The sequence below is a fragment of the Chlamydotis macqueenii genome, chromosome 4 (genome assembly GCF_036417535.1).
Source record: "Chlamydotis macqueenii isolate bChlMac1 chromosome 4, bChlMac1.mat, whole genome shotgun sequence".
Lineage (NCBI taxonomy): Eukaryota > Metazoa > Chordata > Aves > Otidiformes > Otididae > Chlamydotis > Chlamydotis macqueenii.
Genome location: NC_141559.1, coordinates 37,653,873 through 37,680,992, shown reverse-complemented (window position 1 = coordinate 37,680,992; position 27,120 = coordinate 37,653,873). Strand labels below are relative to the sequence as shown.

Below are 27,120 nucleotides of genomic sequence, written 5' to 3'. Positions count from 1 at the left end.
GGGTCTCCTTGCCAAATTTTGAGATAAATTCCCCTTAATTCTAATGGCTTTCAGCTGGAAATACTGATTTTGCCTTCTGTACTATCTGTTGCAGTTTTTTTTTTCTGCAGAGAATGCAAAAGAAAGTGATGGGAGAAATAAACTGGGTTTGGGGAACGTTTGAATTCCTCCTTTGTAAGATTTCACAGGAAAAAGTAGATCTATCCTAGGGCTCGATTATATGTGTGCTTCACTGTTTTGTCACTTTCTGAGAGTTCGTTTGCTTTGGTTTTGCACAGTAGTTCAGAGAGAAAGAAAAGATCAGTTCCACACTAATTGCACTTCCTCTGACACCAGCAAAGAGATTTTTTTTCCCAACATCTCTCTAAAATCTTATTAGGTCTTGCCTGAATGAAATAAAATTAGTTGAATTCTTTTGCTGTAGCTTTTACTTTAGCTATATCACTGTTAAGGTTAATTTTTATTTATTTCAAGGGCCATTTACACCTCTTTGGCAAAGAAACAGCAGTGCACTAAAAGTGTATCTTCCACTACACAGTGTAAACATGAACAGAAATCTGCCCCACAGAGCCTTCATGAACTAAGAAAATAAAAATTCACATCATAACAAAACTGTTTCTGGACATAACACTAAGATACTTATATATTTATATAAATAGTAGACATAACACTAAGATACTTGTATATTTATATAAATAGCATTGCATAGTCTCTGAAGACTTTCACAATATCATACAACATAATACTGTACAAGACATCAACTTATAAACAACAGTTTTATTTCCTTGCAAAGTCTCCCAGTATTTTAATTGCCTCCTTTTGTTTATCTCAACAATTTGCAAATTGGCTTTCTGATTCCTTTTTTCCACTTGCTTTAATTTAAACGAAAAGATTAGTTTAAAAGTGAAAGGACTATTTAAGATCTATGTGAAAGAATTACTTAAAAATAATTGTCCCTTACTAAATATATATTAATTCAGCAAAAAACTTGAACAGAGGAACAGCTTCAGTGAAACCTAAATTCTTAAGATATGCTTAAAGCTAAACATAGGCTTCTGTTTTTTTTTTCAGAACAGGTCTGAAAACAAGTACATTTTAAAGCACTTTATTGAATTATTGTCTTAAATACATGCCTAAATCCTATTTACTTCACTGAGATTCAAGCATATTGCTTCATATGTACATTTAAGTGCCTTTCCAGGATTCTTCTCTGAACTAAGGCTGAAAGAGACATGGGAATGTTTTCAGAAAAAAAGTTAGTGAAATAAAAAGAAATTCTACAGCAATTCTATCCTAGCTGGTAATGTAGCCTAGGGTGTATTAAAAAGAAAGAGTTATAAAAAGTAATGTTGGAAGATTCATTTGATCTGTAATAAGAACTTTGGCCTAGGCGACATTTTATTTTCCAGAGATACACTTAGGAAGGTGTCAGGAACTGCCATGATGAACATCGTATGGAATGGCAGATTTCTACGAAATCTGGCTTTGAGAATGGCCTGTATCCAGTCCAGCAATAGTTCTTTCCTAGGGATAAAATGAAACTAACTCATAAGAGTCCCTCCCATTCGGTAGATATGGAGAAAGAAATTATCTTTATTTAAAAGCCTATTTGTTTTTAAACATTCAACAGATGACAGGGATGGATAGATTCCTACTGTATTCCATCATTACTGGCTTAATATAATGAGCCTCCTGAAGAGTCAGTACTCGAATACTCCCACATTCTTAAATCTAGGAGCACCCTCATGGGACTGCTACTAGCCTCTGGGTATTTATGTCAATAGAACAGAATTTTCCAACCAAAATAATATTGCAAAGATCAATCACCAAGATTTGCAGAGTTCTTGTTTCCTTCACATACTGCTGTTAAAAATATTACAAATACATATGCGTCTATATGTGCATGTATATACATGGCACGAGCAGGAGAGAGCTGTGTATATATATGATACATGGAGAAACTTTCAGGTTCCATTTTTGTGTCACAGAATTATTTCTACACATCTTGGATGGATATAGGAGACCTCAAGCAACAGCAGGATTAAATGTTTCAAATTTTGTTCAAATGCTGCTTACAGGAAATCTGCATTATAATGTATTTTTAAAATGTTCTTAGTGCTAGTCCCTTGTAGGGATTTTTCTCAGAGCTCTGATGGTATATGTTCTGTATGAGTTTCTACTGCAAAATAGTAGGATAAAACAGTATATCAAGTTCAGAAAATGAACAAGTCAAGTTCAGAAAATGAACAGAATGGACCCTAGTCTAATGTAATTGCTCCCTGGAAATACTCGGTGAGTAAAATCTGATTCAGTGGCAAATAGCTTGAAGAAGGACTTTTATGGCTTGATATGCCAAAACCCAAGAATTTAAGAGGTTAGAATAACAACTAATAGCAGTTGATACTACTGGATATATTTGTATGTGTGTAAGCAGTGCAATTCTGCAGCCTGCAGTTGGGATCAAACTGTGCAGCACAGAGAAATTTCTGTGCAGATGGATCTGCTAGTTAGAGAGGCAGAATCCTAAACTCAGGACTTGTAACTAAGTATTCTGCCAATTCCGGAGGCACACCCTTGAGAGTTCTTCACTCATGTTTCATCATCCACAATAAAGGACCTTGTACTGTAGTAATAGTAATACTTTGTATATGTGATCATATGTTTTAAAGCACTTCTTTTCATCTGTAGATTCCTCTGGCAACTTTAAAGCAAGTACGCCATAGGCATTTCAATAACGTTATCGTACCCACATTGCTGTTCTTGAACAGGGATCACAGCTTTAAACTGGTGTGCTGCTGTTCCATTTTATACAGCCTGACTGGAATTTCCTCTCTAAGCAAACACTCCAAAGCAAGTTTTATTACACTTCTTTTAAAACATTTCAAATTTAAATGACAATAAAAAGAAAACATTTATTGCTCTAATACATAATAGCAAGTGGATATTATTATTTTTGTAAAGTATTTTAAAAACTCCAAGAACTAAAATATTTTTTTATGATTACAGAGGGTTTAGTCTGTGATTATACAGTGTTTTAATCTATATTCATTTTATACACAAAATAAGGTTCATGAAACAGTAAGCAGCAAACTCTGCTATGTTTATGTGCATTAGCTACAATTAGCAGCCTCATCCAGAAGATGTTGAGCACCCTCAACACATTGACTTCAGTCAGTGTTACAAGATGGTCACCAGCTTCAAGGATGAGGCCTAAATGATGCACTGGAAGGAGTATCTGATAGCAGTGACAATACTTTAATGGATATTTTCTTATGGAATCACTAAGAAAATATATTTTTAATAGTCATTGGTAAGCACCAGCTCACAACACCACATGTGGCTGCATCACTTGCACATTACATTTCCTGACACACCGAATGTACAATACATCTAGATTTCTCAGCACAGAGAGAACTGAGAGAGTTACGTAGCACTTACAAATTGCCACAGGGAAAATGTAGTCTTTAGTAGCATTTTTAACAGTGAAGTTGCAATGTGATTTTAGTGACTATGTTCCTTATGCAAAGGAAGAATAAAAAGTAGTCAGTGACATACTTCCTGAAATTTTAATACTGGCTTTCAGGTGTTAACAATCTAAAGTGCTTTCATGTTTCATACATTTTTAAAAATTTTCAATTTATACAAAAAAAATCAAAACATTTATAAATTTATTCTATACACTTGTGAATGTACAATTTAGTCTATTCCTGTTTCCTCACCCAAAAAATTGGCATTGCCATCTCCCAAATCTCTCTTTTGAAACCAAGTCTGTGAGTTTGTTCCTTGAATATAAGCATCCAGAAAATAGCAAATTCCAGGGATATCACTGGGAAAATTTGGTGGAAGTTCTTCTCTTGAGCGAGGTGTGAACACAAAACCTGGATATTCCTTTAACAACCTAGAACAAAAATGAATCCTTTTGATTAAAAATGTATCAGTTGCTAATTGTTACTACAAGTGCAGACATTCAATAATTCTTCATGTACCACAGGGCAGAATGTAGCAGAGCAGAATCTAATTTGATATTTATATGTTATTTATGGAAAATGTTTTAAAAATAATGTTTATTTCGTAACCTTGATAACCTATAAACATGTGCACCAGTGCAAACAGGAGTATTGTCTCTTTTTTTGTCTTGTCAATGTTTTGCATGAAGGTGGTATGTTTGTTGTAAATATTTTCAAAAATGATTTAGTACTGAAAGCTAGCTCAGATTTGCACATGAAACTGGTACCGTAATTAATGTTTCAACTAATTAAATATTGAAAAGCTTATTAACTAAATTATTCAGATCCTTTTACCAATTCTAATAATTTTGCTTTTTCACACATGGGTCCACTAAACCCAGTGGTCTTCCAAATCTGAAACACAGATTGCTAATCTGTAGGGATAAATACTGACAACTGGTATCTAAGCTTCCAAGCAATCATTGCAATATACAGGAGTTGTGCAAAGTGCCGTAATGTTATTAATATGTGTTTAGAATTGGTATATGAATCAAAAAGAAAAGAACAGTAAAGAAAAAAGAGGTGAATACATTATTCCCTCAGGGGAAAAAAAAACAAACATACCACAACAATAATAACAACATTAGTTTATCCTTTAACCAAATTGCCTTTTTTCTAGGTGCTCAGAAAATTAATTATCTTTTTTTTTTTCAACAGTATACTAGTTTCACATATTCTCTTGAGATGAATATACAGCCATGCAGAAATCTTATGCCACAAGTTATAGGCAAGTCTTGTATGGAAGAAGTGTCTAATGGTTTTAAGAAAAGACTGTATTGTTCAAAATTATTTTCCATACAAATATGGATATGGATAAAAAAATCACTGTTGGCCAGCACTGTTCTTCTGATGTGCATAAGCACCGGGGATGTTAATACTATCTCTGTATTTGTTTAGAATGCATGATCGACGAGTTTACTTACTGTGTGCCCTAATACCTGCTCTGCTTTTATCTAAATCACCTATATGAGACAATCTAAAGCTTGGCACCCTGTAAGTCACATAGCACATGCTGCAGGGGATGTCAGGATCCTGTGCCAAATTCTCTGTCTGACATTGGCCACAGAACCTTGCCACGGGGCATTATCAGATATGTGGCAGTGGGTACAAGCTGAGTAGGAACAACTCACTATCCAGGCTACAGTGAGGGTAGCAGAGCTTCCTTAAAATGAAAAAAATATATATATATATCCATATTTCTAGTTATTTTACACAGCCAGCAGTATCATTTTCTACTCATAGATTCACTCTCTACAGTTCATTCTTATAAATGAATTCTTATAAATTCTTATATTCTTCTTATAAAACGTTTGGCCACTCTGTAAGTAACAATAGTATCTGTCAGTTTAGCAGCATAAAATTCAGACGTGTTCCTGGAGTTCAGATGTAGACTGTTGTTACCATTGAATTCAAAGCCGTTGCCTATTATTTTGCCTGGCACCTATAAGACATTATTACTTGGCCATGAACATGTTGCAAGGTGATTTTTAAGTACGATTAAACAGGTAATACAAAGAGAGTATGAGGTTGGGAGGACAAAGTAAAGATGCCATATTTCCCATGGGAGAGCCTGCTAGCTGTCTGCAGAATCATATAGTACACTTTACTAAAAATGTCTGATCTGAGCAGATAAACAGTACAGCCTAAGTTCCAGACTAAAAAGTTTAAACTGAGTCAGAATCAAGACCTGTATAAACTAAACACTGGTGTGGTTGATTCATTGCAACCTATTCATTCATTTTTCCCTAATCAAAAGGGAATGACAATGTGCAGGGTGACGTTTAACAATTCTTCAGTTAGGCTGTTATTTTCAAGGGCACCTGCAGCCACTTTGGCATCCAGTTCACACTGAAAGCCACATAGCTCAAAGAGGAGCTAACTATATGAGAGAAGGAAAAAGAAAAAAAAAGAAGAGGTATACAAGCTGTGGGGTAAGAAACAAAATTGGCCGAGACAGTCTATTTATTTTAAATGTAACTTCTGAAAAATAACTATCAACTGTTCTGTTTCTACACTTTTTCTTGCTGCTGCTGGTTGCCTTCTGACTAAAAATAACCATGGTGCATTCATGAGCAGTCAGATAAAAAGAGAAAGAGGAAAATAAACACCAGTACTTCAGAGGAAAAAAAAAATAAGAACAGGAAGATCATGAACTTTTACAGTAATTACTTCAGGTGGACATTTTACAGATATGAAGCACTGTACCTGTAAGTTGTAGGGCTGACATTTATCTTTCTAGGTATACTGCAAGATTCAAACTTATTGGCAAGAGTTACATTATTCCCAAAAAGGCAATAACGAGGCATTTTTACCCCAACAACTCCAGCAAAGACAGATCCAGAATGGAGGCCAATACGCATCTTTAAATAAAAGACAGAAAACAGCATTATTAGGTAAAAGAAAATGGTTAAAGTCAGTTTTATAAATTCTTTCTCTATTAAAAAATAAATAAATAATGAGCTACTAACATAAATTGAGTCTGGTCATGGCTGCTTGTGAAGAGGAATCTAGCTGAAGCTTACTTTGCTTTGCATTTACTTCATCTCCTATGACTGTGGTAACACTGGTCTCAGTGGCAGTAAATTGATCTACAAACATTAGCAGGAGTTACTGTGACACTTGGATACTTTCCTGGGAGAAATTACATGACACAATGTTTTTAGACTGGTGACACTTAATGAATAGTACTTGCTTTGCTGTTAAGGTCAGAAGGCAAGTCTTAGGGAACAGCAAAGACAATATGTACATGCTGTAGTTCCAGCTGAACTCCATTGACAACGTTGCACATAAAGTAAATGCTAACCCCAGAGTACAGAATTTTGAGAATTAATCATATTGTACAGCAGCTGAAACATTTTGATACCTCTTCTTTGTAACTCAGATTTTTGAGTTTTGCTTAGCTGGTGCTGCTTTCTATGTTCCTTGGGTATTTTTTTTTTTTTAGATGTGTTATTTTTCTTATGTACATTTCACATTTTCTTCAGAATAGCACTCTGAAACAATAATGGCATGATGTTGGGAAGCTTACGTATCTACTATGTGTGCTACTCTTTACACATGAAGAGAATAACATATCATTATGAAGAAATCACAAGCCCAAAAGCCAGGAACAAAAGCAAAACCCACTCACACAGCAAAGATGGCTGAAATATATACATCGATATACAAATCTGATTTAAATTTAGCAGTTTGCAGTCACGCCTTTTTCTTTGACAATTCATATGTAAAATAACAGTAGACCGTGTGACATTCTTGTTGCTTTGCAAAACAGCCAATGCTTTCATGAAGCATTTCATTAAAATAGATGCATGCTTTCATTAAAAATAGAAATATTCATTTTTCTTCTACAAAGCTTCTAGTAAGTACTTATACATTTTTTTCTCCCTATTTTAAAATTAATTTTTAAAATGTAATAGCATTCCTTATTCAAAATGATAGTGGTAGCATTTACTGGAAATTATAAACATGTTATAATATTGTCAAGATGTTTCCAGATTTTTTTTGGTGTAATTTTATTTGATATTTTGAAATGCAGAAAGAATGACATTTATTTATAATATTATACTGTCTTCTCTGTGATAAATGTGGAGCATGTAATCCTCTTAATAACCATTTTCTTTGTCTTGGAATACGAATATTCCTTAATCTAAAATCAAAGAAGCCTGAAGTTTTCCAAAGGAATAAATTAACAGATAAATGTTAAAAATGAGAAAATGAAAGACATAATGAACTGAGACACCTGTATTAAAAATAATAGGACCCCATTCCAGGACATTTGAACTTAGTAGAAGATCCACATCATTTGCCATGTACTCAGGCCTTTCTCTTTTTTTTCTCAGTGAGAAGTAAACCTACATGAAAGGTTCAATCCATGCGTTAAGTCCTCACTGAAAGGAAAATAAATGTAACTACCACTGAATCTAACAGTTGCTTTGGCAGCATTAACACCGTTATCTTATGGTAGTGGCTCCATATCGGACTGTAAAAAAAAACCAGCAATAGAATGCTTTGGATTACTACAATCAGAATATGTCTTTGACGATTCATGTGTGTATACCTGTTGCCTCAAAAGACTTAGGTATTCTCATTCGGTCTAATTTTGAGAAAGGATTAGTCTCCTCATTAGAAGACATGCCACTGACAAATTTATTGCTACTGAGACAACATCTGCAGTATGTCAGTGTGCACTTATTGATTTCACTGCATTTAAGTCTTTTGGGTTGGTTTTCATATCTCTGTTTCATCTTTACCGCTCCACAAAACTCTCATTCATAGAAGTAAAAAGGTCAGCCTCTCCAGCAATACACACCTGATTCCCCAACTTGTCTGGCTTAATGCAATGATGTGAAATTTCCTTGAGACAAAAACCCCAAAAGCAACTAAACAAACAAAAATGACCACTTTAACCATATAAAATACAATAAAATATATGACCTTGATCGGCTCTCCATGAGGAGATACCACCTCATCTGACAGCTCCATCATCTTCAGGGCCATCAATGCTATTTGAACAGCATGTGTTTCACTTTCTTTGTGTAAACCTCCAGCGACACAGTAGGCATCTCCAATAGTCTCAACCTAAAACAGGCATATTTGTTCCTTAGTGTTACACTGTTTGACATATAAAAGAATAGTCCGTGGCTTCAGTTAGAATTGTACCTATTATTGTACATATTAACTGAGTCTTATTTGTCTTGCTAAATTATTTAAGTCCTGGGCAAATTCTGCAGTACCATTCAAAAGGAAAAATTGCACAACTTGTATTTATTGCTGGGCATGATGCTAAAATACTTTTCCTTGCTCATCTGCTGTCAGGCATCCATAGCTACATTAAACACCTATTTACTCCAGACTCACATCAGTATCATTAAAACTAATTTTTAAAATTAACTCTTAGGTTTTGATGGATTTCTCTCTTGGTTGCATGAACGGCTGATTCTGCTGTTTTTTCATTTGTTTTGTGATTTATCTTAATATGGCTTTCTTATAATGAAGGTTTAGGGAAAAATAATTTTTGGACTTCTGATATCCTCTGTCCCATTTAGTCTTAATTTCCTTTCCTACCCCAGAACTCCAAAGAAATGCAGTAAATTGTGTACCTTGTAGACATCTAGCTCTCCACATTGGTAATCAAAGCGAGTATAAAGCTCATTAAGCATGGTGATAACCTGCATAGGCGAGCACTGGGAACAGATGGCAGTGAATCCAACAATGTCAGAGAAAAGCATTGTGACATTATTAAATTTCTTGGCTTGCACAACTTGGCCCTGCCACAGCTGCTGAGCAACCTCTCCAGGAAAAATTGAAAACAGAAGATCTACAGTCTTCTTCTTTTCTTCTTCAAGTGCTTGATGGGCCTGCTCAAGGGTTGCTTTTAGCTTTCCTAACCTCTTCTTCAGTCCATCCTGAGCTCTGGCCTGCTCTCCTATCAGAACAACATCTCTCAGTGCATTGTGAATTGGAATATCTGAGAGGTACAGTCCACGTCCTGTAAAATCTTCTAGTCTATCCACACAAGGAGATCCCAAGAATAGGATGGCACTGGATTCAAAAATGTAGATCATTTGGCCTTTAAGATCCATTACCTGAAACAGTTAAAGAAACAAGAATTCATGCAAAAGATGCATGGCAATGATTTAGAAGCAAGAAGATATAGAGGAAATACATTTTGCTGAAATGTAGGAAAATGAGCCTGCTCCATAGTCCTTACAATTTCATTTAGTTGCTAAAGAGAAAACATGGGGTCCTCAATCACAGAGCCATCAAATAAGTTTATTTTGCTTGAGCCTTCTGGTGCAAAACTTAGACCACAACTTAAGGATAAACACCTAATTATGTTTGGGTATCAGTATCAGTTTTAGCCTAGGAAGAAAAGAAAAACAAAAAGAAGAATTTTGTGCATTTTCATCTATTGATAAAATGCTACTGACTACAGTGGCTGTTAACTGACTATAGTGGCTAACAATTAGTGTTTGGTTCATGCATCTCTTTCTTTGTAAGGTAAAGTGAGAAAATCATCTTCAGTTTTATCACAGGATCTTCAATACTTATTGCAATTTAAAATTAAAGGCATAAATATTCTATTTTAATGATCTAAAAAAGCAAAATATTTTGTGTGTTTATATGCCCCTTCTGTATTAAATTGTGTAATGGGCAAGGTGCTGCAGAGCTCTGCTTAACATGGCTTTGAAAGACCATTTTCTGAAGAAAATCTGTTACTTGCTAATAGATATTTGCATATGTAAGTACATGCAAAAGCAAAGCAGAGTCTACTACCCCGTGTAATAATTCATCTGTTCTTTAGTGCAGAGACAGATCTGAGACAAAGTAGCTAATCAGTGCTACATTTTTTCCCACTTCATTAATACCTGGGTGAAACCTTTATTACCTTTCTTCATTTAAGTTCTTGGAGTGTTGAGTCTGAGCTGGTAATTCATCCTGTAGTGCCTTAGGTGTATGTAAGCTGGAATTCAGCTGGGGCCAATGATGAATAAAAGCAGTTGTTGAACATTCTGTTTTTTACTGTCACAGGTCATTTGCCACAGACCCAGCTTCAGCAAAGACAGTAAATAATCCCATCAGCTGAAACTAAGTGTGACCTTTGGTGATTGCATCTCATTAAGACATCAGAATATCAAAGATACCAAAATACCAAAGATACCAAAGGCTGAATGAGGACAGGAAATTCCTACTTCTTTCCCAAAATTCTAGAACTGTTGTCTCCAGATGATTGAGGGACACTTTAGTAAAGCTTTCCCTGCCACTGTCTTTGTGTTGGAGATGCCCTTATTCTCAGCAGCGGCATGTCATTGCCTTTATCTCAGTTTAATGATTTTATTTCAATATTTTTTCTTTTTTTTCTTTTAAAAATAAAATCAAGTTAACAGTTAGGCTTCAGAATCTGAATTACATTAGAGTGTCCTCAAGAAATCATTATTATTCAGTTGTATTAGACCTTGAGAGGTAGACAATGCAAAGTGCACCATGTTTCATGGCTATTTTAACTCTATCTGAAGAAAATAAATTCCTCACAGAAGTAATGGTTATAAAAAGTGTCTTACCATGGATGATTTCATATCAGTATTATCCCATCTTCTAACTCGTACAGTAAACTGCATATTTAGCATTGTCATTATTCCACTGAAAGTGCAGCTTACTTTGGGGGTAAGAATTTCAAAATACTCTTCAAAATTTGGCTTAGCTTGAAATTCTCTCCTGGTCAAAAGTCTTCTTATCCCATTTCCAATCTGAAGAACTGACATATCCTTGTCAAACATAAAATGAAATGGGAAAGTCTTACAGAACACAGAGGCAGGAATCACAAGTGAAGACTGTGGTTTACATGGAGATAAGGAAGGTTTTGCACTTTTGACCTGTATAGAGTACAGCAAATAAGGCTGATTAGCAAACTCAGTGCAGTCATTATGGAAACAAGGAGGCATGAGCATCACTTCCACCTCAGTTTCATATAAAATCTGAGCTGCTGCTTTAATAATACCAGATAGAATAAGACTCGTGATTTTCTTAGGAAAGAAATAATACACATTTAAGAAGTCCTGATCTTTCTCCAGGCATAATATGGAGGCATCTTCAAGTCTGTCCTTTTTTCCTGCTTCTTGGCTGTGGCCACTCTGCTTCAGCAGAGTAGTGAAACTGTTCAAGAAGTCCTTAAGGGTTCCTCCAATAACCCCTAATATGTGTTCATCCTCTTCATAGCATATTTTGAATAGCTCTTCACCAAGAGATTCCCGTAGGGACTCCACGGGAACACCTGCATGGAACCACATTTTAGTCAGAACAGCACTCATCAGGCTGAATCTCAGGCTAACCTCCAGTTTTTTTTTCATCCTAGACCAAATCAAATTAGCAATATCCTTCCCTGATCCAGCACTGACACCTGAGGGGCCTCTCATTTAGAACTCCTGCTGTAACCAATGACATACTGATGCTGCCTGGAAAACAGGGAGACAATAGGTTGTAGTTTGGAAAGGTCCAAAACTCAGTGTCCTTTGCAGAGATGTAGACAGAATGAATGCATGTTTTGGCACAGTATTTAACTCAATTCCCTCAGCTTGATGTTAAAAAAAAAAAAGAAAAATTTACAAACTTAAAATAAGAATACAAAGTAAGAATAAAATAGGATCTGTGCACACATGCAGATAAAAGTACTACGCCTGATCCAATAAATTAAATGGCCCTAGGAATAATCTGGGGCACTGAGGCCAATTGGCGCAGAACAGCTCATATCTTTGCTAGTAAATTTGTTTTAACAGGATAGCTGCATGCAGACTCTCTGTTGGAAATGTTCCAGCTCCCCAACTGTAACTGGGAATCATTTGGAAAAGTGTTATCTGTCACAGGCCAACTGTGTGCCAGGACCTGCTTAACAGTTTAAGTGTACAGCAGACCATCTTCCAGTTCCTGGAAATGTTCATTTACTATTACAGATGTAGCCAGAGAGTTCCCTATTGCAAATTACACCAGTTCTCTTCCAACAGACTACAGTCCTTCAGAAGATGAAAAGGATCAAGCAGCTTTTCATGAGTATAAAACTGTAATTTACTACTGAATGTACGTTACAACTGGATCTTAGGGGCGGATGATTCTATGACAGCTCAGACTTAAGAAACTCATCTCTTTAGCTCAAATTTTGACACTCTGAACTGTTAGTTGTAGAGATCACAGTTTAGCCTTTGTGTTGTCAGCATCACTGCAGCCCTTACATGGAGGCAATTATTTCTTAGTAACAAGACTAATTTATAGATACATATGTTATTTTATATATATAACAAACATAATCTATATATTTTATATATATTATTAAACATGCTTTTACATTACCTGCTGCATTAGCATGATCACTGATTATTTTTTCAAAATCTTCTCTATCACCAGGTTTTCTGCAAAGATGAGAAAAATATAAATAAAACCCCTGAAAAATCAAAATAAACATGGTAAAAATAGTAAGAAACAGAAGTTACCAACCCTGTCTTTAATGTGTACAGACCAAGTTTTGCTGATCAAATAGGCAGTTTTTCATTAACTCAAAATGGGATCTTGGTAGGATCTTAGATTATCCTGTGCATTTGTGATAAATTAAAGTTTTAGTGGTCTGAGCTCAGATTATGGATTGAAGCCAAATGCCGTAGACTGTGACTGTCATTGATTAAAAACTCTTAGGTTGCAGGCCAGTCCTGCAGTTTTGGCCTGGCTTGTGGTTTTTTTTTGCTTGAAGCTGTAACTGTATTTCATAACATATTGGATAATATAATTGGAATTTATATTCGAGTGTTTATTGGAATTACATTGCATTAAATTCAAAAGAGGTGAGAAGGTATTTCTGTTTTGAAAGTAAATACCAATAACAACTATGAACTTCAAAATTACTTGTTCATTGGTAGTAATCCAGGTTCTATGACACAAAATTGCAGGCCACTGAGCTCTCTGAGGTCAATAAACATCAACCTGAATGTCAGACCCAAAATGATGAGAAGGACATGTAGCTTAGATAACCTCTGTATAAGCAATAAGCTTTTGATACATGTGTTCTGAATTTCTTCACTTGAAACATCTTAGATATATTTATATGCAAAAGCAATACAGACATTTAGATCTGGTTTACATTTGCATTACGACATCATTCAGAATGGCATAATAATTTTTTGTTTCAAACTAATACTCCAGGAAGCAACTCATAATTAAAGACAGGCAAAATATTCATATCAATAAGCCAGTCAGCAATTACCACGCACATCTGACCATCTATCTTTTGTTCAGTCAACGGATGTGGAGTGCTTTGAAAATATCAAGTATAATTTAAACATCCATTGCAATTATCTATTCTTATAATGGTGAGCAACAGCATGGTTTCTAACTTCATTATTTTTCTCCACTTTTGAAAGAAGATTTAAACTGAGGAGCTTATCTTTTCAGATGCATTCCATAAACTGAATCCTCAAGGTATAATGAGACGCTAAGAAATTCTCAATCTCTACAAGACTCAAATGATTAATATTGGATTAGTACTAAGGAGTGCTGAAAATCAAGCTGAGTTCCTTAGAAAGAGAAACCAGAAGCCAAGTGAGCTCAGTGAAAACATGTATGTCATTATCTGTAGCATATGATTGTTCACTGTATCAGAAGCCTTTTTTTTTTTTGGATAATACTGATCGTTTGCATTTAAAATTATCTTGCTGGGTTCTTAGAAACACTGGGCTAGATCTATATACACCCATATCTACCTTTCCGTCTGTGCCTGAGTAGTCTCTGAGTTCCTCCAAAACACTTGCTTATTTTAAGCAAAGCCCTTGCCTGTTTCCCTACACAAATGGCTAAATTTGCTCCTTAAGTCTACTTTGTGAATGATTTGTAAATATTTTAAAATAAACTAAATCATAATTAACTTACATTACATGAAATGTTACACACCAATTTGACAAGATAGTTGAAAATAGATTCCAGAAGTCCTGATTCCCAGTCACCACCCTAGTCCTTATGAACTGTCTGCAAAACATTTTTGCGGTGAAGTTGGTTGCAAACTCACTACACATACATACCTGGTTTCTTTTATTTTGTGTTTTGCAAGTGTCCTCTGAAGTGCAAGATTTAGCGTTTCAAACTAAGGAAGGAAAAAAAAAGGTATGTTGATTAAAATGTCATTGCTGAAATTTAATCATAAGAATAACATTTTTATACAGAGAAGAATTACTTCACTGTCCTTGGGATTAACATCTTTTTTTCAAGACGGTATAGTTGTTAGAAACAGCATGTCATTTCTGTGTTTGGGGTTTAGTTTATGTTGATGTCTTCAGCTCCAGTATGACTATAATTAAGCCCCTTAGCTCATGTGCATCAGTGGTTATGCATTTTAAATATAGTGATGTGCTTCACCTCCAAGTTGTCAGGTGACAATAAAGGCAATGCTGCTAACAAATAAGTATAACTAATCCAACTTTCTATTATTACACATCCCCTCCCAGAAAAAAAAAACACCCTACCATGGATGCAAAATGTCGGAAAGAATCTTTTCAGTTTAAAACATATTCTCCTAACAAAAAAAAAAGGCAGTTATATTCTGCATTATGCCCAGAGCAAAACACTAAAAGTGGCTCTTCTGCCCTACCTAGTAACTTTTCTTGGAATACTAGGAAATAAATTTTTTTTCAGCGTACTTTTCAGAAGTGTCAAGATTAAAATTGCAAAATGTAACAGAGTTTCAAATGCAGCTATAAAAGATCAATATAGCATTCTGTGCTTCAGATTACCTCCTTTTCTGTTTTCAAGACTATAGCATTTCAAGATAATGCTAGAACAATTTATTTTATATTTGTAGAAAAAGAATAATTTTGGCTATGTATGCTGCAAACTCAAATATTCCCCAGATGAAATTCTAGTCACAGTAGATAACCTTTGTAAAAGGATTCCATAATAAAAGACCTTTTAGAATATAATTAAGATTTACCTTAATTTACCTCAATCCTATGGTTCCATATCCTTTCTGTAGTTCCTAATTGGAACACATACAACACTTTCCAAACATGCATATTTCAAATTGTTGGGGCCACTAAATCTATGTATGTAGTCTCTGATCATTTGAAACTCAAACTTCCCGTAAAGACAGAGTCATAGAAGAGTACTATCCTGCCATGACAGAATTTGGCTGTGAGGCTTGCTGTGGTCTGGCTTTCTTTGGTTCTCACTCCCTGAAGAAACTAGCATTTTCTACTACATCTTTTACTTTTTGTATTTTCAAAAGGAATGTTTGCACAGCTGAAGAAAGTATAATGTGAAAGAAAGGCAATATATTCTGGAGACTTTTTCCAAGAAAAAAATCTAAATTGAATAACTGTTCTACCATGTATATGAACACAATGTAAATTACATTTGTATATAAACTGGTACAATAAGCGGAACACCATCCAATTCATTACTTATCTCCAAACAATGTTGTTTATATTTCTGTAAACACCCAAAGAAGCAAATAAAACAATCACACACACTGCATTATATCTCACATTTAATCAAAAGTTATTCTGGATGCACTATGTCCTGGACTTCCATGCACAACTCACTGTTTTCATGAGGAGTTCATGAATCAGTCGGGGTCATGATGCGGCCCCCTGTTTTGGAGTTTCCAATTGGAAAGAAGATGATGTTAGTTGCTGATAGTTAAGTAAGGCACTATAAAGTATCTAAGCCATGAAAAATATGTTTTTAAACAAGCAAAACCCTTCTATGGAGAGCTGGATTGGGAAGATGCTTAAGTCTTGACCCCAAATCAGCACAAGAACAGACTACTGTACTTTGAAAGAGGTCCAATGAATATGACTTGAATAGCTGTGAATAACAGTGATAATAACCTTGAACTTCAGTAGCTCCTGGGGTACATGGTCATAATATCATTGACTTTACCAAGCTTTTGCCTCAGCTGATGAACTAGCCTATCATGGTTATATAATAGGCAGCCGTATACATTTATACCACTCTTTAAAGAGAAAAAATACCAGTTATTTCATTTAAAATCCCAACAACAACTAGATACTAGAAAAGCAATACAGGAATCATGACACCATAGAAGAGGTGCTTTGCCAGTTCATTCTTGAGTTAAAAGCCCTTTCCTTTATATGTTTAAAGATCAGTTTAAGGAGATGAATTACTTCTGTGTAAGTGCAGCAGAGGTAAAAAGAGGTCTATTAAAAATTGGCTATGTAGAGTTTTAGCAAAAGGCTAATAGATGAGGAGTTGCAAAAACAGCTCTGCAAATAGATTTAACAAAACTCCAGCACTTTTAGTAAGTTATACTGAATGTCCAACAGAATTGTAATGAGTATATAGAGTTGGCCATTTGCCATTTGTAGTCCCAATGTATACCAGTCAGTTCCTTCACAATTTCCACAGAATTTGAGGCAAGCCCAAGCGTTGAATGGTATGGAGCTGCATTTTTCATGTTCTTTTTACAGAGACAAACCATGGTATTCATTTCCACTCAAGCAAACCACTGTGCATGCACTGTACCTGTTTTCAGCTGGGCTGCGCAGAAACATAAGAATACCTTTGTGGCAAACACAGACAGTAATGGTTTTAAAAATAGAATGGCAGGAGGTTAGCATCATAGCATATGAAAACAGCTATTTTAATTTTTTGTGTGTGTGGTAATGACTAATGTACTTAGCAGTATGGATTCAGTTAGATGAATTGATGAGATGACCACATAATTTATGTAATTAGGTAACAAGGCAGAGTTTCTCCAATTGTATCTCTATGTAAAATAATTGCTACAGAAATACATGGATTTAAAAGGAACAATTAAAATGATCAGTGGAAGGCTGCAAATAAAGGCAAAAATATAGGGAAATAGAGTGGAAGGGATGGTGTGTACAAAACTGATTGTTGTAAAATGGTATCCAGAAGGAATGGAAGAGGATGAAATGAAGATTTAAACTATGCAGAGCTACATAAGAACACAAACTTTGAAGTCAAAACAGCTTTCTAAAGGCTTACATCTAAAGGCTGGCATAAAATGCTTTTTTAATTACTAAAGTATTATTATTATGCAGTATCTATTTACCTCAGGAAAGATTAGTTTGCAGATGCTTTCAGTCAATGTGTGCAGGTACACTCTACTTCTGCTTGTTTTCCTTTGTGGAAGGTTTCCTTGAGCATCTTTTTCATGGACTTCTTTGCAAATGGGCAAAGCTGCTCTAGAGCTGTTTTCTGTGCAGTCCTTGTCATGTTCCTCAGTAATGTGACTTTGAGTCAGTAAGGAGAAGGGACATTCCCCTGTGATCTTCAAGTCTTTCAGTTTTGTACAGAACATACTGTACGAAGTCTCTCTCTTGAGATTAAGAGTACTTGGCTTTGTGTTTGATAGCTGTCTTCTGTTTACTAACAAGAGCAGAAGATGCCAGAACAGCAGATTAAGGTAACCACTGTGGAAGATTATTGGTAGCTATGAATCACCAGAGGAACAAATGTGTGCCCCTACAAAACGAGAAGAAAGAAAAAAAAAAGATTAAAAACATTTCTTTTTGCTTTTAAATTCCCATGATGTGCATTAAAATAATGGCTTTCCTAGGACCTTGCTCAGGAAAGCACTTAAACTCCTGTGCCAGTTTAAGCATGTAATCCCCACTGACTTCAGTGCTTCGAGTAATTAAAGTTGCAAGCAGGGTTAAGTTCTAGGCTGAATTGGGGCTGTAATGATTAAGGCAGAGGAGTTGTTTTATCTGATATATATTTGGTCACATTGATGGATGAGGTTTTGAAAGGGTAGAGAAAACCTTTTTAATTCTCCATAAGCAGCTATTAAAAACTACCTGATACAGCACAATGAAACTGATTTGTTATGGATACTTAGATCTCAATTTACTTGATACTCAAATATCCTTTTTGAAATAGAGAAATATATCACTAAAATTAGTACTTGTGCTTCTGGAATAGCAAACCATCCAAGAGCAAAGGTTAGCGCCTCGTGTAAAAGCCTCTGACAGGTGACAACTAACATAATGGGAATTAGACCACATAACTGAAGCTGGTTGGAAACACCAAGGGATTTTTATGCTTTTGAAGGAGGTATCTTTCAAACAACATATAAAAATAAAATGGGCTGAACTTTTAGTTTTAATAATTGTTCCCTGTTATGTTACATTTATTTCAGTTAGACTTAATCTGAAAAAGGCTCTTCCCTTAAGGGCTTCGTTTTCTATTGACTGTATCTCATTGAATGAGATCCTGCCATCCTAATATAACACTCCAACAAGGAAATCCTTGAGAGCTTTTGGTGACTCTGGGAGCAGCTGAAGTATTACATTGGTCTCTCTGGAGATACCGTACAATAACTATTCCTTTCAGAGGCACTATGGCTTTAATCAGCGTGTGCACCACACCGCTTATTTCTGCCCCGGAGACACCCAAAGGGCTTTTAGGGTCACACAGCAACTGTACCAGGGTTAAAAATAACTAATTCCCTGATACAGGTTATCAGCTGCTTCTTTTGAAACAGCTGGAGTGAATGGCAGAGTGGAGGAGCGCTGCATACCCAGCACAAGTGGCACGGAGAAGAGGAGAAACAGGCAGAAGCTGCTTTGGCTGGATCTGCTGCTGACAAAAAATATTTGGCACAAAAGGCCCTTTTAAAGTATGCTATAATACTGATGGTGTCAGGCAAGCTTCTAGGGCACATCCATCAAAATTATTAATTATTTTGAGAATCAATAAACACAATGCTAAGAACAAGAGGCTGAAGAATGTTTACATAACATTCAGTATTTCTGATTTCAATTTTTACACAGAAACTCATTTGTTTCTACTGCATGGATATCAGTAATGCTTTATTCTTTTTATTGATGAATACTGTTGTGTAGCAAATGAGGTAGTGAAACATTTCAAGCAAGAACTACATCCTCAGTACATAAATATACATAATACTTTTCTTTATAATGTTAGCATATTTATATATATATGTAAAAATATTTTTATTCAGGAGCCATTATGGAACCTTGTATTACTTTACTAAAAAAGAAAAGCAGAAAAGAAACACTTTTTCTGCAGTTAGACTGATCTGTGTAATGAAATAAACTGTTAATAAAAATAGTAACATAAATACATAGATGAACCATTGTCAAATGATAAAAGAATTTATGGCTTTGATGGATCTTACATATATACTCACGTGCTTTGCTGAATTTGGGCCTTAAACAAAGGAAGTCAATGACCTTCAGCAATTAGTAATGGTTTTGATAAGTTTTTTTTGTTGTTTTTTTTTTTTCCTGCTGGTAATACTATTTCTCTGTTTTTAGAAGACAATAATCTGGAATTATTTGAGACTTGACTTCCATGCTAGCATATTGTATTCTAATTAAATTACATTTGATGTAGTAGGAAAAATATCCAGGCAGGTAGAATCAGCTCTGTGAAGGAAGTGATGCCGTTATTTTACACCTGGAAAACCTGAAGTCTCCAGAAGCTGCCAAGTGGAAAGGAGAGGTCCCAGAAGATGGTCATGGGCCAGGACTTATTCAGGGGCAAAACAGGCACTGATGTGAAGGTCCTTGAGCTGACAAAGCTACTGGACATGTAGCTACTGTGTCTGTCACTTCTTTGCGCAATGCAGCCCACCAACCTCTGTGCTGCAGGATACCCACATTCAGCCTTTTCCTGTGCTGGCGGGGACTGGAATCTGTGCCCTTGCTCGGGACATGACTGTGGGCTCCTGCCAATTGCTAGTTATGACAAAATCATTACTAATTTGCAAGAAAGTGGAGATCCATTATGTTTCTAGTAATAATACTGTTGTACAAGACCAGTATCATTAATGTACAGATCTTTAAATTCCAAATAATGATGACACAGTTCCTAAAGAAAGCTTCCTGCAGAACTATTTTCTAAGTATCCTGAAGTTCTTGTTTTCCCAGAAACAAATGGGACAGTCCTTTGATAACATATATCCCAGTTTAAAACCAGTATAAACTTAAGAGGCATATCAGTTTTCAAGCAGTGACCAATTCAAGATTCTCTTCTGGATCTCTGCAATTACAAGACCTCCTAAATCACATCTTTAAAGAAACAAACTGGAAAATCTAATTCCATGACACTTCAGAGGATTCAAGTGCTGAAAAAACATGCATATACTAGGTCTTCCCTTATTAAAACTTAAAAGTTCACATCTGGTATCCTAAGTGCATCTTGCACTTGATGTAATTAAAATTCAGGAAAAAAAAGTCTATTGTGTTATAGGAAAATCTGTCTCACTCAAATGGTGATTACGCAGCGGTTTTAAAGGTCCGACAGGAGAAAGATAATGTATCGCCAGTGTAGAGTTTACAGAAGGAATTTCAGCACTATAATGGACCTTACAAAGTTATTAGAAATATGATGGCATGCACCACAGGTTAAGTCAAACATCTGCAGATGTGTTTCAAGAATGAGAAACACCAGCCCTGACATTGTTCACAATGTTTAAAGGCATTTTCTGATAATAACAAAAAAAAATAAGAAACATGAGGAAACATGGGAAAAGTTTCTAGTTTTAATTCCTCTCTAAACAAGCTTTGAGAGAGCTCATCCCAAGGGAGCACCAGTGTTTAGTGTGAATTCTCTATCTCTGCCATATTAATTGCTGTCATATTTACCTTGGGAAGCAAAATGAAAATTAAAATTAAATAATCTGCTATGAGATCAAACTACAAGCAACCAATTTATTGAGTGTCTGGCTGAATGCAACATGGCACTGTGCCACTCAGAAAAACTAAGATGACTTCACATAGCATAGTCATAGCAGCAGAATAACTTAACAGTGCTCAAATTGCTTTGTGCAAACATTTCATTGTATATTTACATCTATACTTGTCTTACAGCCAAAATGCCTTCCTGTATGCTTATTTGTACTAGTTGTTTCTGAATATTTTCCCCTGCTAAAACATTTCCTTGACAATGACATGAAATACAGTGCAACAAATCAATCACACAGTAAAACCTCCTAATATTAACAGAGCCATTTATAAGAATTAAGCAATACCACTTGTTAACAGTAGCTGAAGTTGGTTTGTGATCTTAGTTTATGGAAGCAACATACTTTTTTCTTATTACAAGCAGAGTCCTTTGCGCAGAGTAGGATAGAAAGTGGTATTATGTCATGATTTCACTTTTTTATTTTTAATCATACATATCACCTGGTTAGGTGAACTGCTGCACGTTGGTAACAATTACAAAAAAAAAAAAAGATTGTTTTGCAGCAGTTGGAAAATACCACTGACTGGATCTAACTTTCTCCAGCACGAGAGTGAGTGCAGCACTTGCAGGAGCTCAGTGGGGTCTGAGAGCCAATGCCTCAACAGAGGCAGCTGTTAACTCCTGCCTTGCCTTTATGTACAGCAGAGACTTGTAATTCCCACTCAGCTCTAATTAATCTTTGTGGGATTCAGAAATCACTGCCTTTTGCCCCATGCCAGTCAAGAGGCCTCTGCACAGAGCAAGGCAGGAGCTGTTATTTTTATGCGTAGGCAAAACATGAACAGCTCCTAGCAAGACAGGTTAGTATCCATCATCCTATCAGTAGCAGCTCATTGCAGATCCAGCTGTTGTGCCTGTCAGCAGACAAACGCAGGGAAAATAACTAAATCCTATAATTTTAGCTTATTAATCTGAAGTGCAATACCTGCACTTTTTCTACTTCAAGTGAAGTGCCGTGTGTAGGAACAGAATCAAAGCCCTGGTGATTTGTCCGTTTCCAAGGGTTTTAAGGAAGCTTCTAAAATACTCCAAGAAAACTGCTTGAGTCCGCATCAATATATAAGTTAATATTTTAAGAAGTCAAAGTACGTAATTATTAGTCTTATTAAATCCTGTACAAATAAGCAAGCTTTCTTTGGCTGATTCATTGTTAACTTAAACATGTTCAGAGTGCACACACCTTCAAAGCATTAATTTGTTTGATTATATTGCTGCCTCAGGGAGCACAACATGTAAGTAACTAGAGGAGATAGGCAAATCTGTTTACACATTTCTAAGTGATAGTGAGTCACACGTAATAGGAAATTGCCAATTGTTGACTTAGGTAGAGGACATCTTGGAAAAGATACGTCCTTGTGAAGAGGAGTGAGATGTTTTCCTGCATGTCCTCAGTCAGAGATTGACCCATCAACTGAAATTTGAGGATGCCTCATTTACCCCTTTCCAGTAATTTGGTCCTGTCATTAACACAGTAAATACATCTGCTAACCTACCTGAAGATAACTGTGTCATTACACAATTTAAAAACTATATTGTGTGTAAATTGCATATTAGGTAAAAGGCACAGTAGGGATAGGATTTCTAAATCTGCAGCAGCAGCACAAACATAATTAAAATACTAATCAGACCAAATTACATAGAGAATATAATTCTATGTGAAGAAAATTGCAAAGCCAAGGAGTTGAGCTCTAGGAAATCCTAAATATAGGTGACCACTCAGTCCTAAATTATTACCATCCTTGTGTAGATACAGGTTTTACTTACACTACAAATTAGTACCTTTTTTCCCAGCCAGATTCTAGGCTTTACTTGAGCAAAGGCAATAACTGATGAAAAAGTTGTTATTCTCTCTGTAGATCAAGATGAGACACAATATTGGACAGTGGACAGCACAATAATTTACTGGTAACCAAATAAATTACTAGGTTCAGCAATCTCAAATTCCACTCTAGCTCTCAAAACGAATATGCTTTGTCAGGTATTAAATTTTCTGCTTGTTCCCCCAAACTTCCACCCTTCTTTCTCACAAAGTATCCCCAGTTCTCATCTGTCTGTACCCCAAAGCCCTTTAGAGTAGCAATGCCATTTTTTCTCCAAAGCACTAATTGCCATTGTGTGCTGTGCAAGCCCAGTTCCAGTGTCCTTACTGCCAGATGTAGCTCTGTTTGGAGCTATTTCTAAGAGAAGTACACTCAAAACTTTTCTGTAAGACACAGAAAGGAAGGAAATACCACGGGACACCACAGCACTTACTGAAGTATCTAATGGAACTTCAGTGATTATCGAGCTAAGTATAAGGCAGTAAAGCGGCTATGATAAAATAATACAAGTCATAGCAATTAATTATTATTGTAACAGTCCAAAGATTTTAGTAAATCCAAATTCAGTGTTGTAACTCATCCCAGTGACTGTCCTATATGACTGCTTAGGGCAAGCTAAAAATCTAGACCTTCCTTACAGGTAAGACTTTCTCCTCACATAAGATGGAATTTCCTCACCTTTCTACCTGTTTTTTCTTTATGAAGTGTTTTAAGAAACAGAGAAACACAATCAAGTGTTTCCTCTATGCTCCAAGTTGAATGAATTGTGAACTATGTTGCTGCAACACTAGACAGCTACCAAGCCAGAAGATTAAGAAAATAATTACCTTTGTTTTCTGAGAAGAAAACAAGTTATCTCCTTTTCCATCCTGCCCCTATTGTAATCAGCAGAAAATAGGTTTCACAAAATACCTAAGTAAACTTCAAAACTGCTAATATGTCTCATTTTAAGGTCATCATGAGACAGACATTTCTGCTGCTTTAAAATATTAGCATTTGGGTAATAGCACCAAGCTCTATATCTTCATACAGAAACCAGTGTTCCTGAAGAGAGGGGAAGACCCTAGTTTTAAAGTGCCACTGAATTTCTAGTTCTGATTTTGTGACTGACTCATTTCCCTCTAATGGTCTGAAGCAAATCCCTGGATCCAAATATAGCCCTGGGAGAAGCCCAGACTCCAGATGTGGAACTTATATTTCAGCCACATCTCTGGTTTCAATTAAAGGCACAGGGGGGAACCCTAATTACTGCAACCACGTTTTGGCATGTAGCTAAAGGAAGGACTGAGTCCCAAATGTTGCTTATAAAATATATACTTGTCATTTTAGTATCACATGTCCTTTCACAGGGTAAATATTTTTGCTATGCTAGGACTAAATAACAGGGAGGCATGCTGAGAAGATAGCGTGGGAAAAATATTCTCTTCCTGTGAGTCAAAGCCTATCTGTGAAAACACTCCATAGCAAGCCCAGCAGGCAGCCTCATAGCACCCGATTCCCTGCTTCCCCCCTCACGCGCTCAGGTGGACGCAGCAGCTCTTGGTTGTAGCACATCCTCGCGCCCGCACCCCTGGTCCCAAGCTGGTGGCTTGTACCACCAGCTGAGCAATGTATGATGGAGATACTACCTCTGAAAACCTCAGCCTCCTTACATTGTGGGAGCTCTTGAGGTTGACTGCTGATGGGCATTTTTCCTGAGGCAGAGTTAAAGACACCTCACAAACACCAGAAACAACCTGCTGTATGTAATGTCACCACGTTATTTAAGTCGATTTTTTTCTTTTTTTGAGAAATCCTGATATTGAACTGACAGGACTGATGATGCCTCAAGTGATCTGGGTACCCAGATGAGCAAGCTGTTGAAACAGAGGAGGTCCTATAGTGTGTACAAACAAAACCAATCCAAAGTGTCTGGCAACTATTCTCAGACTTTAAAGGAATATATTTTAAATATAGTATGTACTCTGCATTTTCAGTCCGTGAAAGTACAATACTTTAATGAAAATCATAAGAGGAAAGCTAAGAAATTAATTCATGTCTTCAGAACTCCTTCTTTTCCAGAATTAAAACTTGTCCTGAGGACATGCAGTGTTCAAGACCGTTAGCAGGAGTTAAATGTAAAGATAAAAGTCTTGCTAGAAGCCAATGGAATGTAAATTAGAATCCACACAGGGATTCTAGAATATGAAATAATTGTCAATTGTTGTGCTTATTGATTCTTTCCAAATACCTACTTACAGTTGAATCTCTCAAACTTACCAATGCATATAACTTTACTCATTTAAGTAGACCTCTAACTTCAAATATCTGCAAAATCTGGGGTTTTTTTAGTTCATAGATCAAAACCACTTTTTTTTAGGAGCAAAGAAAGTAAAAAATCATTGTAATTATTCTATAATAAGAATAAAATCTAGGAACTTTTTATCTCATAGTATTTTTCACTGAAACCTTTAGCCAGTATTTATGACTTAGCCAGGATTGCTGCACCTTCTATAATACATTAAAAATAAACTATTTTAAAATTCCAGATTTCTAACACATTAAGTAACTTCTCATTTGAGAACCATGGTCTGGGTTAACTGTGAAGCATCTCCAGAGCTGATAAAATAATTCTTCTACTTCTTCAAAGACGCTTATCTTGCTGAGACTTGTACATGCATGTATTCATCTAACTGAAGCTGAATGTGGGTAACTGTTTATGCAACCGACACACAGGTTTGCATAAATAACATTATTGTTATTGTTTTCCCAAAACAATACTGGAGCATTGTAGAGCAATATAAAACATTGATTGTAGCGTCTTATGACAGTGCATATGTTTAAATATTCCCTTTGTGTTCACAGCTTAAATTATAATGAACAATAAGTTTTATAAATAATGGAGCACTAAAAGTTTCTCTGAACACTATAGATATCTCAGAACAGTTTCAAAACTAGGTCTGTAGAAAGCAAAGTGTTCCATTCGTAGAATTCAATTGCAGGGCTTTCTGACTGAATATTTGCCAGCTGCCAGTTCTGTTTACAATGTCTACAAAATCATTTTCGCACTGAAAATCCCTGACAACTACCTTTCATATTTATTCAGTTAAGCACTTGTGCCAACTCCCATTGAAGTCAACAGCAGGTTTCTGGATTTAGCAGGAATAGGATCAAACCTAACAGTTCTGTCACAGAAACTCTGATTTGCATGTTTTCTTATTTTTGAAGCAAAATCCAGCCTTGGCTTTTTTTCATTTGGGTTTTTGCAGGTAGCTTTGCAGATGTGATGGTAAACACAGAAGTGAGGTCATTTGAGATTCTGGAAAAGTTAAATACTATGTATGGGAAGCTAATAACAGGAACTTCTAATTAGTGAAAACGGTTTATCCTGCAGCAGCAAGGTCATGTCCTTGTAATTTTTCTGATAGGGAAAAAATATATTGATTGAAGAGGTGTATTCAACAAAAATAGATGGTTTAAGAGGTGTTTTCACAGCCATCATGCAGCTACTGATTCTGCTTTATCTAGAGCCCACAGCCAGGAAAGCAGCTCTGAAGAAGAAAGGAGAAATTGGTTACTTTCCCAATTGTTCCCTTCCATGCTATCTGTGGGGCAGGATCAGCAGGCACCTTCCTCTTTGATTAAATGCTTACAGATGGTTTCTGCTAGAAAACATGTTTAAAATAAATGAAACTGCTGATTTGGCCATGTGCATTGTAAATTAGTACCTTCATTTTTTATTTCGCTGATTTCCCTATTCATAGCTCATCCCTTTCAAGATCTGCTATTTAAAAAAAGATTTGAGTACACAAAAGCAGAGGATCTTACCTTTGTAAACACAGTTCCAAAGGCTATCAGCACATCTTGTGAGACTGAATGCTCTAGGAATACATTACAATACCAATTGCCCTGTTGAGTATATCACTTAGTTCCTTTCTAATACCCTTCTAGAAAATACAGCAGATACGAATTTAAAGCAGAGAAAGCTAGGTAAATATGGTGAATATGTGCATTTATATTTTCTTCAAAAACACAGTCTGCTTCACTAAAATGATGAAGCAAAGTAAAGGTGAGATGTTTTGTAA

At 35.9% G+C, this 27,120-nt stretch overlaps 1 protein-coding gene across 2 annotated transcripts in view; it reads right to left on the bottom strand.

Moving 5' to 3' along the window:
* Positions 1-441: 441 nt before the first annotated feature.
* Positions 442-27,120, bottom strand: part of GUCY1A1 (guanylate cyclase 1 soluble subunit alpha 1) — a 38,832-nt gene continuing 12,153 nt past the window's right edge. For both annotated transcript variants that reach the window (XM_086747104.1, XM_086747103.1), the window contains exons 2-9: positions 17,575-17,987; positions 14,564-14,625; positions 12,849-12,907; positions 11,069-11,778; positions 9,107-9,592; positions 8,442-8,585; positions 6,213-6,367; positions 442-3,898 (exon numbers count right to left, since the gene is read on the bottom strand). In XM_086747104.1, the coding sequence (XP_086603230.1) occupies positions 3,697-3,898; positions 6,213-6,367; positions 8,442-8,585; positions 9,107-9,592; positions 11,069-11,778; positions 12,849-12,907; positions 14,564-14,625; positions 17,575-17,823 (2,067 nt within the window). In that variant the 5' untranslated portion in view covers positions 17,824-17,987 and the 3' untranslated portion in view covers positions 442-3,696. The remainder of the gene's footprint in view (positions 3,899-6,212; positions 6,368-8,441; positions 8,586-9,106; positions 9,593-11,068; positions 11,779-12,848; positions 12,908-14,563; positions 14,626-17,574; positions 17,988-27,120) is intronic.